Source organism: Diceros bicornis, chromosome 29 (assembly GCF_020826845.1).
Source record: "Diceros bicornis minor isolate mBicDic1 chromosome 29, mDicBic1.mat.cur, whole genome shotgun sequence".
Lineage (NCBI taxonomy): Eukaryota > Metazoa > Chordata > Mammalia > Perissodactyla > Rhinocerotidae > Diceros > Diceros bicornis.
The window spans coordinates 27,875,420-27,891,667 of record NC_080768.1 but is presented as its reverse complement, the minus strand read 5'-3'; the positions used below and the strand labels follow the sequence as shown (position 1 = coordinate 27,891,667).

Here is a 16,248-nt window from a genome sequence, read left to right as displayed (position 1 = left end):
GGGGCCCAGGACAGGCCACCTCAAAATGTTCCACAGTGGCATATTGATTATTTTGAGTTAAAGTTACTTAAAAAGCAGAAAGGGCTTTCTGACTCTCCTCTCTCAGTTCCCCCTGAAAGCAGGAAATACATCTCCCATGTGAAAGGCGCTCTCCCTGCATCCTTGTCACCAGAGCTAGGGGATTCAAGGCTGAGAAATCTGAATAAACAAACCTTGCTAATTTACTACCTCAAGCCTAAACTCTGCTTAAATTCCTCACTAGTTACATATCCCAAACTTAAGTTTCTTTGTCCTGTCAATTTTTTCACAAATTTATGTTTCTTTGTGCAAAAGATATATATACTGCCTGTTTTGTTCACTCTCTGAGCATCGTTTCTTTATGGTCTCCAATACGTATGTATTAAACTGGGTTTTTCTTCTGTTAATCGGGTCTTGTGTCAATTTTACTGTTAGTCCAACCACAAGAACACAAGAAGGGAGGAAAGGGGATTTTCCCCTGCCCTGACAGGTGCCTCAAAGTCTTATCAAACCTAAAACGTCCAGAACGGAGCTTCTGATTTACGCTCCCGCCCTCTCTCCATCTCAGTAAAGGAATCCACCATTCACCCAGCTGCTCAAGCCAGAAAGTCAAGAGTCATCCTCGGCGCTCCTCACCTCCGTGTATAGTTCACAGGCAAGTTCTGCTGGTGCTGCATCTGGAGTCTCGTTCTTCCACTTTGCATCGTTTGCTCTCCCACCTCTCTAATCTCATCTCAGCTGCTGTCCCTCCCCTGCTGTCTGCTCCTTCCACCCTTGGCCTCTAAAATCACGCCCCCATCCCCGCCCCCCCACCCCCCATCCAAGCCATTCTCCTGTAGCCAAAATCATCCTTTAAAAACCAAATCCAGTTATTTTACTTCCCATTCCTTTTATTTATTTATTTTTATAATTTTATGTATTTATTTTTTCCCCTCAAAGCCCCAATAGATAGTTGTATGTCATAGTTGCACATCCTTCTAGTTGCTGCATGTGGGACGCAGCTTCAGCATGGCCAGAGAAGCTGTGCGTTGGTGCGCGCCCAGGATCGGAACCCGGGCCGCCAGCAGCGGAGCGCGCGCTCTTAACCGCTAAGCCACAGGGCCGGCCCTCCCATTCCTTTTAAAATCCAAACTCTTTTTCATAACCTATCTCTGGGCTAGATCCAGCCCCTGCCTACTTTTTTCTAATTTTATGTTCGTCTTCCTCTTGCTCCAATCACCCTTGCATTCTCCGAGAAGCCAAGCTGACTCTCAGCCCCAAACCGCTTCCACTTGCGCACATGCCTCCCCCACCACCTGTGAAAGTCTCAGGTGTCACATACTCTGTATCAGTTAGGGTTCAACCTGAGAAACAGAACCACTAGGAGATAGATATTAAGAGGTTTATTGCAAAGAGTTGGCTCACATGATTGTGGGGGCTGGCTAGGCAGGTCAGAAGTCCGTAGGGCAGGCTGGATCTGGCATGCATGGAGTGAAGCTGCTGTTTTATCGAATTTTTCTTCGGGGAAGCTCCAGCTCTACTCTTAAGGCCTTTTAACTGATCGAATCAGGTCCACCCAGATTATCTGGGATAATCTCCCTTCCTTAAAACCAACTGGTTATGGACTTTAATCACATCTATAAAATACCTTCACAACATGACCTAGATGGGCGTTTGACTGAATAACTGGGAACTGTAGCCTAGGTAAGTTGATACAAAAAACTGACTATCACACTCAGAGAAACCCTCTCTGACCACCCAGTCAGAAACAGGTCACTCTTGCTGTACTGTTGGTGTTCTTCATGGGGTGAGGATGGCATCCATGACCAGCTGTGCTTATTTATTTCACTGTCTCCCCCAAAGACTAAGCTCCATAAAAGTAAGGCCAGATGAATTTGTCCCTACTCTTTACTCAGCTCTGACACCAGTCCCTGACACATAGTTGATACTCAAAAAGAAGTTTTGAATCAATGTGTGGATGAATTTAGAACATTCTGTTGTCCCCAAGCACGTAAACACCTATCCATTTTCAAGCAATGTCTGTCTAAATTAATTCGAAAGACTTCCACGGCGTGTGCGTTAGGGTTCTCCAGAGAAACAGAACCAATGGGAGATATATACATATACATGTACACATAGTTATTTTAGGGAATTGGCTCATGTGATTATGGGGGCTGGCAATTCTGAAATTTGTAGAAGTAGACCCACAGCCTAGAAATTCAGGAAAGTGTTGGTGTTGCAGTCTCAAGTCCAAAATCTGCAGGCTGGAAACTCAGCCAGGGTTTCTGTGTTACAATCTTGAGTTGGAATTGCTTCTTCCTTGAGAAACCTCAGTCTCTGCTCTTAAGGCCTTCAACTGATTGGATGAGACCCATCCACATTTTGTATGGTAATCTGTTTTACTCAAGTCTACTGATTTAAATGTTAATCTTATCTGAAAAAAAATACCTTCACAGCAACATCTAGACTGGTATTTGACAAAACAATGGGGCAGCATAGCCTAACCGAGTTGACACAAAATTAACCATCACTGTGTGCTTATAAGGAGGACCATTTTGTCAACATTAGGTATAGTAGCTAGGGCCTATAAGCTTTTCAGGGACCTAAAAAATGTTTGAGACCTGAAAATAAAATGTACAGATTCCAAAATAAACAAGTGGGACTTTATCAGATTAAAGAGCTTCTACAAGGCAAATGAAACCAGGATCAAAATGAATAGGGAACCCACCAGCTGGGAAAAAATATTTGCAAACCATATATCTGACAAGGGATTAATCTCCATAATATATAAAGAACTCACACAACTGAATAACAAAAAAACGAACAACCCAATCAAAAAATGGGCAGAGGAAATGAACAGACACTTCTCCAAAGAAGATGTACAGATGGCCAATAGGTACATGAAAAGATGCTCAACATCACTAATAATCAGGGAAAAGCAAATCAAAACCACACTGAGATATCATCTTACACCTGTTAGACTGGCTATAATCACCAAGACAAAAAGCAACAAATGCTGGAGAGGCTGTGGAGAAACAGGAACCCTAATCCACTGCTTGTGGGAATGCAAACTGGTGCAGCCTCTATGAAAAATGGTATGGAGATTCCTCAAAAAATTAAAAATAGAAATACCTTATGATCCAGCTTTCCCACTACTGGGTATCTACCCAATGAACCTGAAATCAACAATCCAAAGAGGCTTATGCACCCCTATGTTCATCACAGCATTATTCACTATAGCCAAGACATGGAAGCAACCTAAGTGTCCCTCGACTGATGATTGGATAAAGAAGCTGTGGTATATATATACCATGGAATACTACTCAGCCATAAAAAAAGACAAAATCATCCCATTTGCAACAACATGGATGGACCTGGAGGGTATTATGTTAAGTGAAATAAGCCAGAAAGAGGGAGACAAACAGTGCATGATTTCACTTATATGTGGAAGATGAACCAACACACAGACAGATAGAACTGTTTGGTGGTTACCAGGGACTAGGGGGGTGGGGGGTGGGCATAAGGGGTGGAGGGGTGCACTTATATGGTGACTGATAAACAATAATGTACAACAAAAATTTCACAATAAAAAAATGTACAGATTCCAAAATGCAAAAATAAAAGTACAAGTAGGAATTAATAAATATATAATCAATGACAAAAAGCATAAATTTTTTTCTAACAAATTAACTGCAACTTAATTCTTCTGTACCTAACAATTATATTTAATGGGGGATGTGGCTGTATTTTAATATGTTTAATATGATGTGAGCTTATTCATTGCTTAGGGAGCCCTCTCCTCCCCATTAATTTTCCTACTGTTTGTCTACGTCTTTGTGCTTTCTGTGGCCTGGGATAAGCTATCCATCTGTTTGGAAACTTCCTTCTAGAGCCAATTTAAGCATTTCTACTTTTCTATTTCTCTTGCTTTTTAAAAATCCCCTATCTCTGCGATGATTGCTTCTTTATTTATCCACTACAGTACACCCGTGGTATACTGTACTCATAGTTCTTTGATGAAAGTATTTGTTGCCATTCCCATCTCTCTAGTGGATTGAGCGCTACCTGAGGGCAGGGGCCATGTCTTATACAGCCTTATATTCCTAGTGCTTGGCACAGGTCTATCATAAAATGGTAGCCCAACAGTGCTCATAATTTTTATTATTCAATAGTTTTACCTTCAACTACATTCAGCCAACCACCTTCATACTGCATGCTTTTACAAACTTTGTCTAATCCTTGCAACAATTCTGTTGAGACAGGCATTATTGTATCTAAGTTTAAGATGAAGCAGCTTGGTCTCAGAGAAGTGAAGTGATTTGCTCGGAGTTCCCCACTTAACAGGAGACTTTCTTTCAGGTTTTCTCTTCTGTGCAGAGCCGTGTCTCACTGAGAGGTGGTCCTTGCCCCTACGATGCCTTTGTATCAGGCTGTACTCTCCCGCCCTTAATTTAAGGCTGCTTGCTCTCGCACATGTCTTTGGAGATGAAAACCAGCTGGTCAGAGACAGCACTATGATGCGTGGGGCTCGGTAGATGGACTCTACCAGCTAAGAGATGGCCTGTTGTTCTTGTCTTGCCTCTAGGCAGTGTGTCCTGTATTTCTTGCCCACACTCCAAAGAAAAGCTTCTCTTAAGCATTTCCTCTCCACACTTTTGCTTCCTTGAAACCTTTTTAACTTTAACAAGTATTTACTGAGTACCTAGTATGTGTCCAGCGCCGTTCTCTGTGCCTGGAGATACAGCAATAAACAGAGAAAGTCCCTCCCTTGTAGAACTCACATTATAGCAGGGGACAGGCAATAGACACACAGAGAAATAGATACATAAGGAGTGGTGACAGGTACCATGAAAAAAAAAAGAGGTAGCACAAGGAGGACAGTGGTGGTTGGGAGGGGGAATCTTCTTCCTTTTTGAGAACCAGCCTCCTTTCTTCATGCTCATTCTTGGTCCGCCTCCCCAGTCCAGTGAATTGTCCCTCCACAACTGGAAAATGAGATGTTTCATTAACTTAGTGAAGAAAATATGACAGCCAGATGACTGGAAAGGCAAATAACGTGGTACGTAAAGTAAACAAAGCCAGAACTTCTGAAAGCAGTGTTTTTCCTACGTTATTAACTAATATAACATCAAAATGCGTTTTGGTTTCTATAGTGCAGTTCCTTTTATCAGAAAGCCAACTTTTATGCTGCTTATCTCCAGGGCTTGTTTGCCTTTTGCTCACCCGGGCCTTCCTAAACCGTATGAAAAGATCAAAGGGAGCCTGATTGAGGTTTCTCTTGCAGGAAGGCACGAGTTACGGTCCCTGGAAAGGACAGTATCTTTTGTTCCAGTTCATGATGGATGGGCTTCCGCTGTTTTTCCTCCATCCTGCATCACTTTATCAAGGGGCTGCTTTTCCTTTTGCGCTTCTGTTTAATTATCTTTGCACTATGGATTCATTTTCCATTCACGCCAGGTAGGTTTGATGGCTAATTTTGCTCTTAAATCTATGAATACCATCATAGGCCAAAAACCACAAATTGGAGTGCAGATGTGAATATTAAATACTAATTACGCTGGTTGTTTTAAAGTTATTATCACTGCCACTGACTATTGATTGCTGGATCACGAATATCTCTAATAGAGTGAAATGGAACTGGAAATTGACATCATGTCTGCCTTGACTCAAAGTTTGGTAGATTTACATTAAATGGGAAAAGGATAAAAATAAACCCTGGGAAGAAATAAATGTTGAGATGGTACTGGAATTCCCCAAATGGATACATCTATACACCCACCATATGTCCTAGATGTTCTTGAACAGCCCTGGTTTCATGGAATTTTATCATTATCAATAAAATTAAATTTTATTAAATATATAACTGAGATTTTTAAAATGCCTTTGTATGATTTCTCAGACAAAGGAAACAAGTCAAAATAAATTTTGTTAGATAAGCTATATCTCATTATGGGGCTCAAAAATTTTTGTCACTAGAGATTTGATGACTTGATTGAAATCAATTTTTTTTTATAGCTAATAAACTGGCTATATTAGAGACAGTTCCTATTTTTAAACAAAGTTTGGTGGAATATCCTTTTGTAATGTGAAAATCCATTGCCAAAGGGCTGCCCCCTTATAAGTCCCTTATCTTGGAAATTAGGATTTTTATATATTGGGGATTCTGAAGTAAAATCTAGCTGTGTCTAACCTTCAGTTAGGGGGCCGGCCCTGTGGCATAGTGGTTAAGTTCACATGCTCTGCTTCAGTGGCCCAGTGTTTGTGGGTTTGGATACCGGGTGCAGACCCACACACCGCTCCTCAAGCCATGCCGTGGTGGGGTCCCACATGTAAAAAATGGAGGAAGACTGGCACAGATGTTAGCTCAGGGACAATCTTCCTCACCAAAAAAAAAAAAAAAAAAAAAAAAAAAATTCAGTTAAGATGGCTGAGTTTGATTAAACTATGGTATGTTACTACATGTTCACAACTGGTTGACAGCCTTTAGCTTCATTTAGGAGATGGGGGTGGCAGTTGTAAACAAGTTTCCTATCGAGAAAGAATCACAAACAATAAAGCAAAACAAGTGCAAAAATAAGGGTTCATTCCCATGGATTAAGATTGCTGGCTTTGGAATCAGCCTAGCTAGTCCTGGGTCCCTTACTTCTCGAGTGTCCTTGTGTATGTGAATAAACTCTCTCCAAGTTTATCTGTAAAATGGAAATAATTATGCCTATCTCATGGGGTTATTTTAAGGATTAAATATCTTTCTTATAAATGGATTATTAGCACAATGCCCAGAATAAAATAAGCATCCATAACCATGCATCCTACATTGTACATGAATACACATTTTAATGTTTACAAATCCCCAGGGCAGTTGCCTCTGGCTGGAGGGTTGCTTCAGGCTTCCACTTCTGCTGTTGAAGGAGTAAGTGTTCCTCCTTATTTACCCATGGCAGGGAAGCGAAGGCCTGGACCACAGAGTTGATTGGGGTGGCTGGCTCAAAGAGAAGCACAGGAATGTCCCAGAGTCTGTGTAATAGAGCTTCTCACACTGAGGCGCCTCCCAGTCTCCCCAGGAAAGTAATTCTTGCCAACGTGTGCATATCACTATACCTCAGAGCCATGATATATGCCTGCCTTGTGACGGCCAAGAGGGCGTAGACCTCTTTGACTCAATTTTCCTGTCCCGGAGACCCTGTTTCACATCTTCTCTGACCTCTTTGTTCAGATTTATTAATTTGGCACTAATTAAAAAAACCAACACACAAACCTCCATATGCTCTGTAGAGAAGACCCGAGTCCTCATGATGTGAAATCTCCCAGGTCTCTGCAGATCCTCAGGGCATCTACTGGTTTTCAAGGGAGGCAGGCTCCATAAACCACTTCACTGATGTGGGTATTTTACAATGTTAATAAAAACACTAACTCATACGATCTTCAAGTGCAGTAGAGAGGATTAAGGGCAGATGTAAAGATTTTCTAATTGAGTTTTCAAACACTTACTGAAGGGACGCATTGAGTCTCCTTTCTCTCTCTTACTCTCTGGAGTGGTCCAGGGCAGTACGACCCTGTGAAAAGGAGAGAGACTCATCTTGATGAGACGATGTCTGGAGAGCTCTCCTGGATCCTCGACACTAGGTTCATATGACTTTTCAGTCAGGTCGCATATCACTAGGTTTTTAAGCTGTCCCTAACTAGGAAGCCTTCCAGACCTGTCACCCACAGGATCATTAGGGACAGATGTTGTGCCTGTTGGAATGGCGGATATTAAAGAGAGGTTTCCAGGGTGACGAAAGCAGGAATCAAGATTTGTCTCCTGAGGAGGTCATTTACAAATGGACTCTGGCTGTCTCTTTGTCCCATGGTTCTATCCTTCAGAAGAACAAAAGGAAGACTCTGGAGTGATAACAGTATGACTTCTTTAGACGTTATGTGGCGACTACCTTGATTGGGTTACCCAGAGTGACATCTGAAGTGACTCGTTTGTCACACTGTTCTAAGTCAGTCTCCCAGGTTGTCTTTTTCTTTCAGGTACCTCTTTCTCCTGGCTGGAGGAGGCGTCCTGGCCTTGGCTGCTCTGGGTCCCTTCGCTGTGCTTGTCTTCATCCCTGCTCTGTGCGCTGTGGTTCTGATCTATGCCTTCAGCCCACAGGAAGTCCACAGGTGGACTTTCTGCTTCCAGATGAGCTGGCAGACGCTGTGTCACCTGGGTCTGCACTATACTGAGTATTATCTGCAAGAACCCCCTTCCATGAGGTAAAGCTCCCAGCTCATTTGGTTGTACTGAGCTGACCCGGGGTTTGCTTGCACCGTGGTGGTAGCAGAGAGAAGCCGGGTGTGGAGTTTGAATCAGAATTTCTCCACATGTGAGCAGTGTGACCTTGAGCAAGTCATTTAACCTCTCTCAGCCTCAATTTCTTTTCCTGGAAAAAAAATGTGTGTGTGTGTGTGTATAACAATACATATCTGGCAAGGCTCTTAGGTTAGAGATAATGAATATAAATCTAATTATATGACTGCTAATAACCACCACGTGTTGCCTGTGTAGCACAGTGCCTGGCACTGAGCTGTAATTATCATTGTGCCTGAGAAGGGGCTGGACCAGGAGTCCCAGGGCCACAGCTGAGGCCTGCCTGGAAGTGACTAGTTTGCTCACCTCAGTGTGGGTGGTTCAGACACACAGCCAGCAGCCTCTCCTCCACTTCAGCAGGAGAGGGAAGGTATAAATCTACTGTAAACCTCTGCTGCCTTCCCATGGCACCTGCCATGCAAGAGTTTTACTTTCATTGAGACTCAGCTGTTCCATCCCCTTTGGAAAAAGGATAGTCAGCCAATGTAGGAAAAAAAAAATCAGACGCTAATTACAGTCTAGAGAATTGTTTTCATGGGTCAGCGAGATCACCAAGATTAGGGGGAAACGGGTATCTCTGTGATCTTGAGGCCTGTTGTTCCTGGCCTTCTCTGTTATCACAGCTGGCATGGGTCCATGGTCACTCAGAGAACTGGGGCTGTGGCCTGTCGAGGTGGGTCACCTGGTTCTAGCCTGCCATTGCTTCACTCACTTTGCCTTCCTAACCACACCCAGAATCCTTTTCTTTACTCTGACTATTTTCACCAAAGGCTTCAGGGCTTGCTTCTCTGAAGAAAGGGCAAGATGGCAGGTGGGTAGGGAGTGGGGAGAACTGACTTGGAGGAATTAGGATTTCAGTAGGAAGCTGGGACCTGACAGGGGCTGGAGGAGCAGGTTGAACAGGATCTGGCTTCATGGGAGGAAGGCTGAGGCAGAGCTGAAATGGGAAGATGTGTTAGTTTGCTCCAGCTGTCATAACAAAGTACCACGGACCAGGTAGCTTAAACAACAGAAATTTACTTCCTCTGGAGGCTGGACGTCCAAGATCAAGATGCTGGCGGGTTCAGTTTCTTCTGTGGTCTCTCCCCTTGGCTTGTAGATGGCATTCCTGAGTGTAGAGTACGTCACTGTAATTTTCATTGATTTTCTCCACAATAATTTTGCCAGCTGGCTCTTCTCTCCTCTGTGGTGGTGAAGCAGGAACAGTTCAGGTGATTGGTTAAGAACACACCCCAAATTGCTGACTCAGCTCACGCCCTGAACCCCTAGCTTGACTCACCGTTCCTCAGTGCAAATCTCAAAGCCTGCAGAACCTTAGAGTTAAGGGATTGGTTCATATTTAAATTCTTCAACTTCCTATAATTTCTTTACTACAGTTTTTGTTTCTTCTATGGCAAATTTCTCTCAGGTCCTAATGTTTTTTTTTTTTTGTGAGGAGATCAGCCCTGTGCTAACATCTGCCAATCCTCCTCTTTTTTTGCTGAGGAAGACTGGCCCTGGGCTAACATCATGCCCATCTTCCTCCACTTTATATGGGACGCCACGACAGCATGGCTTGCCAACCAGTGCGTCAGTGCGCGCCCGGGATCCGAACTGGTGAACCCCGGGCCGCCACAGTGGAGCGTGCGCACTTAACCGCTTGTGCCACCGGGCCGGCCCTCCCAGGTCCTAATCTTTATGAGCCATTCTTAGAAATGTTATCATCAGTATTTCCCCACAATGTTCCTTGTCATTCTTTCATTTGCCTCTCTGACTAATGATTAATTTCCCCATTTGCCTTTTGATCCTGCCCATAGTAGCCTGTGGTTTTGAATTAATCCGAGTCTTTGTGGGGGTGCTGCAGGCCATGAGATTAATCTTAATTGTTCAGAGCCACCCATTTGCTGTGGGGTCATGTGTGAGGGACTGGAATGGGATAAAATAAATATGGAGTGTTTTTACATTAAAAAAAAATCTTTTTCAGGTTCTGCCTCACTCTTTCTTCCCTCATGCTCCTGACCCAGAGGGTCACGTCCCTCTCTCTGGACATTTGTGAAGGGAAAGTGGCAGCAGCATCAGGAGGCATGAGGAGCAGGAGCTCTTTGTCTGAGCATCTGTGTAAGGCACTGCCCTATTTCAGCTACTTGCTCTTTTTTCCTGCTCTCCTAGGAGGCCCTCTGTGTTCCTTCCAGAGATTTCAGGCTCGTGTTCAAGTGTCCAGCAATTTGTGTCCCAGGCACTCTTTCAGGGCTCTGACCTGGAGGGGTCTGCAGATTCTGGGACTAGAGTGCCTAAAGGTGGTCATGAGGGCGGTGGTGAGTGCAGGAGCGGGACTGACCGACTGCTGGCATCTCCAGTGCGTCTATGTCATGTGGTCCACAGCTGGGCTCTTCAAACTCACCTACTACTCCCACTGGATCCTGGACGACTCCCTTCTGCATGCAGCGGGCTTCGGATCTGAGTTTGGGCAGAGCCCTGGTGAGGAGGGATACATTCCTGATGCGGACATCTGGACACTGGAAACGACCCACAGGATTTCCCTGTTCGCGAGAAAGTGGAACCAAAGCACAGCCCGGTGGCTGAGACGCCTCATTTTCCAGCACGGCAGGGCCTGGCCGTTGCTGCAGACATTCGCCTTCTCTGCCTGGTGGCATGGACTCCATCCGGGACAGGTGTTTGGTTTCCTCTGCTGGGCTGTGATGGTGGAGGCTGACTACCTGATTCACGCCTTTTTTGCCAAACTGTTTATCAGATCCTGGCCGATGAGGCTGCTCTACAGAACTCTCACCTGGGCCCACACCCAGCTCATCATTGCCTATATAATGCTGGCTGTGGAGCTCAGGAGCCTCTCCTCTCTCTGGCTGCTGTGTAATTCTTACAACAGTGTCTTTCCCCTGGTGTACTGTATTTTGCTTTTTCTATTAGCAAAGAGAAAGCACAAATTTCACTGACATCTTTCCCTGGCCTTCAACTTACACATCCATGAAACAGAGTTTAGAAAGTGCCAGAAGGTGCGTTGATGATGTGTATGTTTGAACTTTTCCATAATAAAAGTGTTTTCCAAGTACTGGAGGTATATACCTGATGACTTGCCATAGAAATTTGTGTATCTAGTTTGACAAGCTATTATACTGGTACTGAGGATTCAAAAGACAAAGATATGGTTTCTTCCCTTAGGGTTTACAGTTTAGGTGTGGAAGCAAAGTTTAAGTAAAGTGATACATAAAAACATAGTGTACTGTGATCCAAATGGCAAACGGTTTACACATGGACATCAAAAACTGAGTGTCCAATCGGTCCCCTTGATCCTGGAATGTGAGTTTAGCAAGACAAAAACGACAACAAAACAAAACCTAGATCATATTATCATATTGGTTTGTTACATGAACTAGACTCATCCCTATCCACAATTTGAAAAGTTTGCCCTAAAAATGGAAAGACTGATATTATCTCAGAGATACGTTAATAAACGGAAAATCTAGCTAAGACTTGATAACCACTTACATAACTGTTAAATAAAAAACTGACTCATGAAATATGTCACATGAAGAGACCAATAACAAGAAGTAACCACTTTTAGGGGCCGGCCCGGTGGCGCAAGCGGTTAGGTGCGCGCGCTCCGCTGCGGCGGCCCGGGGTTCGCTGGTTCGGATCCCGGGCGCGCACCGACGCACTGCTTGGCAAGCCATGCTGTGGCGGCGTCCCATATAAAGTGGAGGAAGATGGGCACAGATGTTAGCCCAGGGCCGTCTTCCTCAGCAAAAAAAGAGGAGGATTGGCGGATGTTGGCACAGGGCTGATCTCCTCATGAAAAAAAAAAAAAAAAAAGAAGTAACCACTTTTAGTATAAATTTGAGGGTCTGCTTCCTTTTTCTTGGCATATCCTAAATAACTCCTTTTGTTTCTTTCTCTGTTAGGACTTAAAATACACCAAGAGAAAGATGTCAGGACCTCCAAGTTATAGTGAAGCAATGTCACTTAACTAGCACTGTCACAGTGCTACCACATTCGCAGGCCACCTGGACTATTATGTAACTACTATTTTTCTTTAAATCAACTTTAACTCAACTTACTTTTAAAAACTTACCCTCTTTCTAAGCAATGGCATTGGTAAAAATTTGGTTTGGTGTACTAATTACATTTTATTCTAGTACTCACTAAAAGAAACATATACTTGTTTATACGAAAAATGTTATCTGTGTTCTGCTTAAAATCATCTTCTTACCCCGGGGTTACATCTGTCCCACCACAGGAAGCACTGTATAAGTAACTAAGCTTCCAAACCACTCATTTTCATCCTTCTCAAAGTATAAAGGTGCAAATAAGCTTTTAATCTTTGAAACCTGACAAAGATAATACCAAGTTAGAAGTTATAGATCATTTAGAAAGTTATAGGTCAATATTGTTCATTAAGACAGACAAACAGCCCAATCTCAGCACACAGAATGTAACATCACCAGCAGCCAGGGCCTTGAGCAGATGGCACGAATTTGCAGTGGTCTTAACCGGCACAGTTCTGTACTTCCTCTCACCGCTCTCAATAGCCCAGAGCAGACCACATGGACAAACGGGGTTTCCCAGGGTTGTGGACAATCAAGGGGGAAACGAGATAGCTGAGGTGGTATTAAAGGACTCTAAGACCATTACAAACATGTCACTGAAACGATGATCCTTAGACTCCAACCCGGAGAGGCAAATGGGGTGATGGTGGTGGTGTCATAAGTTGGAAGAAAATTTAACCGCTGCAGCATTATTTATTATAGAAAAAAAATGTTCAATTAGGAGAATTATTAAGCAAAATAAGCAATTATTAAGCAATTAAGCAAATGATAGACTATTACAGAACTGTTAAAAATGAGTGCTTTTTATAGAGGTGTTTCTGGGGAGCTGGCTACATGGATGTATGTATTCAGTTTATGAAAATCCTTCCAACTGTACACTTAACATATGCGCAAGTTTCTGTATATGTTGCACTTCAATAATTTTTTCAAGCGAGTGCTTTAAATGATTAGGGAAATGGTTATAAGAGGATGTTCAATTTTTTTTTTTAAGAGGATTTATTTTAAAAAATTTAAAAAAGAAGCTGGTTAATAAAGTCTTTTAAAGTGCAGTTCGGTCTCTAAATCTATCTCTCCATTGACAGCCAGGGGGGATTTCTGCTCCTTTGACTGGTTAAACCAGGACGTCTACTGTCTTCCCTTTCTATTGGCATCCTATAGGAAGGGTTTCATTCAGCTGGGCAGTATAAAGCACAATGTGATTTGAGGGAATTAATGGAAGGAAATAAGTCAGAGCCAGAGATGTGGACGGGGGAGCCATCTGCACAGAACAGATCCTGGGATCCACGAAGGGCAGAGAACAGAGAGAGCATGTCGTCTAGTCCTCATTTCCTTTGTTAGGGCAGAGAACAGAGAGAGCATGTCGTCTAGTTCTCATTTCCTTTGTTAGGACTGAACTTGCAGTTTCTGATTCCTGCTGCAGTTGCTCCCTGAGCAACTGGCAACTTGAGTTTCCTTCAGTTGCTGATTCTGTCACTCCCAAGAGCCTGTCCATTGCCTCCCAAATTCCCTTTGACACATGACTGGTAACCTCTCTTATAATAAATCTCATGGCTCTGACCTGGCTTCCAGAACTGGATTTGATGTTTTCCTTCCCTTGTTTGATCTAGAAGTGGCCCCCAGGCCACCTCTGCTTTCTGTTTTGTTCTGGCCTGTTTGTTGGCCCAAGCAGGACAGCATTTTGACAAATCATGCTTATTCTCTACAAATGCAAGGAAGGGGCCAGCAAGCTGTCCTGTAGGCAGCAGCCCTGGACAAGTGAATTAGATTCTGTGGGCCAAGTACTAGAGCTAAGTAACCCACCGCCATCAGGCCCCAGTGGGCACACACCTCCTGACCCCTGGCCTCCTACCTCTTATAAGCCAAATTACTCTGATGGGTTTGGTAGGAGCCCTTACAGATCCCCCAGGGGACTTCATCCAGTTGTTTGACAGTCTTCTGTGAGATTCTGGTGATTAAGAAATCCTTACAAATGGGATAAGCCGTGATAACTGAGACGCTCAGGTTTGCTGCAGGAGTGCGGGTAGGGAGGATCATGTATACTTAGTCCACTGGACACACGTGTCATAGCTCCTGGCAGTGTTTATGAGATAATCAACAGGCCTTCTTGATTAACTGGAAGTGCTGCAACGAATGACTGGGAACAAGGTGGCTACAGCATTTCCAAGAGATCCTGAGGCTGACAGAGTGACTCATGTCTGCAATATATTCTGTGAAGACTGGATTGTTATTGTTAAAATGTTTTCTTTTTTTAAGAATTTATCTACTTCTACAAGAAAAAGGAACTGCTTAGCAGTACAAAAAACTGGTAAGAAACACAGTAATCATAGCTAACAGTTAACAATCACCATCACCGTGAGCCCTCTGCATGTCACATTTAAACTTTCAACCACCTTATGAAGTACTATTATCCTCAGTTTACAGATGTGGAAATGAGACACAGAGGGGTTAAATAACTCACTTCAGGTTAGACAGCTAGTATAAGGAAGAGCTAGAAGTTCAAGTCTGACTCCAGAGCCCAGAGTGTAACCACTATGCCAAGATGTGTGCTACAATGTCAACCCTCAAGGAATTTACAAAGGAGTTATAAGTGTCACAGTCTCAATTGTATTGCTTTGTTTGGTAAAGGTTTTAAACAAGGCAAATGATGGTAACAAATGGATATGATGAACCAGTAGTTTATTTATTTATTTACTTATTTATTATTATTTTTTTAAATTTATTTTTCCCCCAAAGCTCCAGTAGATAGTTGTGTGTTATAGCTGCACGTCCTTCTAGTTGCCGTATGTAGGACGCGGCCTCAGCATGGCTGAAGAAGCAGTGCCTCGGTGCGCGCCCGGGATCCAAACCCAGGCAGCCAGTAGCAGAGCACGCGCACTTAACCGCTAAGCCATGGGGCCGGCCCCGAACCAGTAGTTTAGACATGTGGTCTAGACCTTAGCTATTTTTTTTTCACTATCCCTCACTACTTCTTCACCCCCCCACCACCCTTACATGGACAATCAAAAACTTGGTAGCCACCCTTGACTCCTCTCTTCTTCCCACACAGCTCATCAGCAAATCTGCTTGGTCATTCCTTTAAAATATACCCTAAATCTCAGCACCTCTCACATCTCCACTGTATCTGATCCAGAGATCAGGGTGTCACAATCAAGAAGCTCCGCCTACCACTGCTGCTGCCCCAACTGCTTCCTGAGGGTCAGGAAGGAAGCTGAAGGACCAGTACCAGAACACTGCTCCAGAGAAACACTCCCCTCTCTATGACCCTGCCTGCCAGCAGAAGACTGGCCAGAGCAGAACAGGAAACGTCCCTCCGTCTCACTTTTGCTTCCCAAATCTCTTCCTCCTGCGAACTCCCACAGTTCCCTTTTGGCATGTATAGCAACCAGCTTCCTTGGATACATTCTTGTGTCTTTGTCTTCTTACTAGATTGCTAGTTCAGAGAGGTACCATGTGTTCTCATTTTTTTTCTATTTCTCGACAGTACCTAGAATGCTGTCGTTTAGTGTATACCTGCCACTGGGAACAAAGAACTTTTCTAGATGGAAAGCTTGAACCAAACGTGGAGTTTCAGCATAAGTATCTCAGTGACACAGCCGAGGTGGAGTACAGAGGTGTGAACACCAGACCATTTCTACCTAATTAGTTGGACACTTCTCGGTATCTAGAAGGGTTTTCTTTTTTTTTTCCTAAATAATATATTTTTTGAAGACACTGTTTTAAGCATTGGACTGTGAAAATATCACTAGGCCATTTATGCCTGCAAATGACAAATGTCATTTCTAGTATGGAGTACGGCTCAAAACCAACTTTGTTTAATCCTTAGGAGATGTAGGGGAATCAGAATTTACCACCCCAATATGTCTCTTTGGCTTGATA

General features: G+C 43.5%; 1 protein-coding gene across 1 annotated transcript; it reads left to right on the top strand.

Annotated features, from left to right (window-relative positions):
- The first annotated feature begins 5,335 nt into the window (after nucleotides 1-5,335).
- On the top strand, nucleotides 5,336-11,310 carry MBOAT4 (membrane bound O-acyltransferase domain containing 4). The gene is made up of 3 exons (XM_058525144.1): nucleotides 5,336-5,454; nucleotides 8,014-8,238; nucleotides 10,296-11,310. The coding sequence occupies exons 1-3, from the start codon at nucleotides 5,336-5,338 to the stop codon at nucleotides 11,260-11,262; spliced, it is 1,311 nt and encodes a 436-aa protein (XP_058381127.1). The 3' UTR covers nucleotides 11,263-11,310.
- Nucleotides 11,311-16,248: the final 4,938 nt, after the last annotated feature.

Coding starts and splice junctions, on each gene's coding strand:
- MBOAT4 (XM_058525144.1), top strand. CDS start 5,336: ATGGATGGGCTTCCGCTGTTTTTCCTCCATCCTGCATCACTTTATCAA. Junction 5,455..8,013: donor TCATTTTCCATTCACGCCAG/GTAGGTTTGATG, acceptor TTTTTCTTTCAG/GTACCTCTTTCTCCTGGCTG. Junction 8,239..10,295: donor CAAGAACCCCCTTCCATGAG/GTAAAGCTCCCA, acceptor AATCTTTTTCAG/GTTCTGCCTCACTCTTTCTT.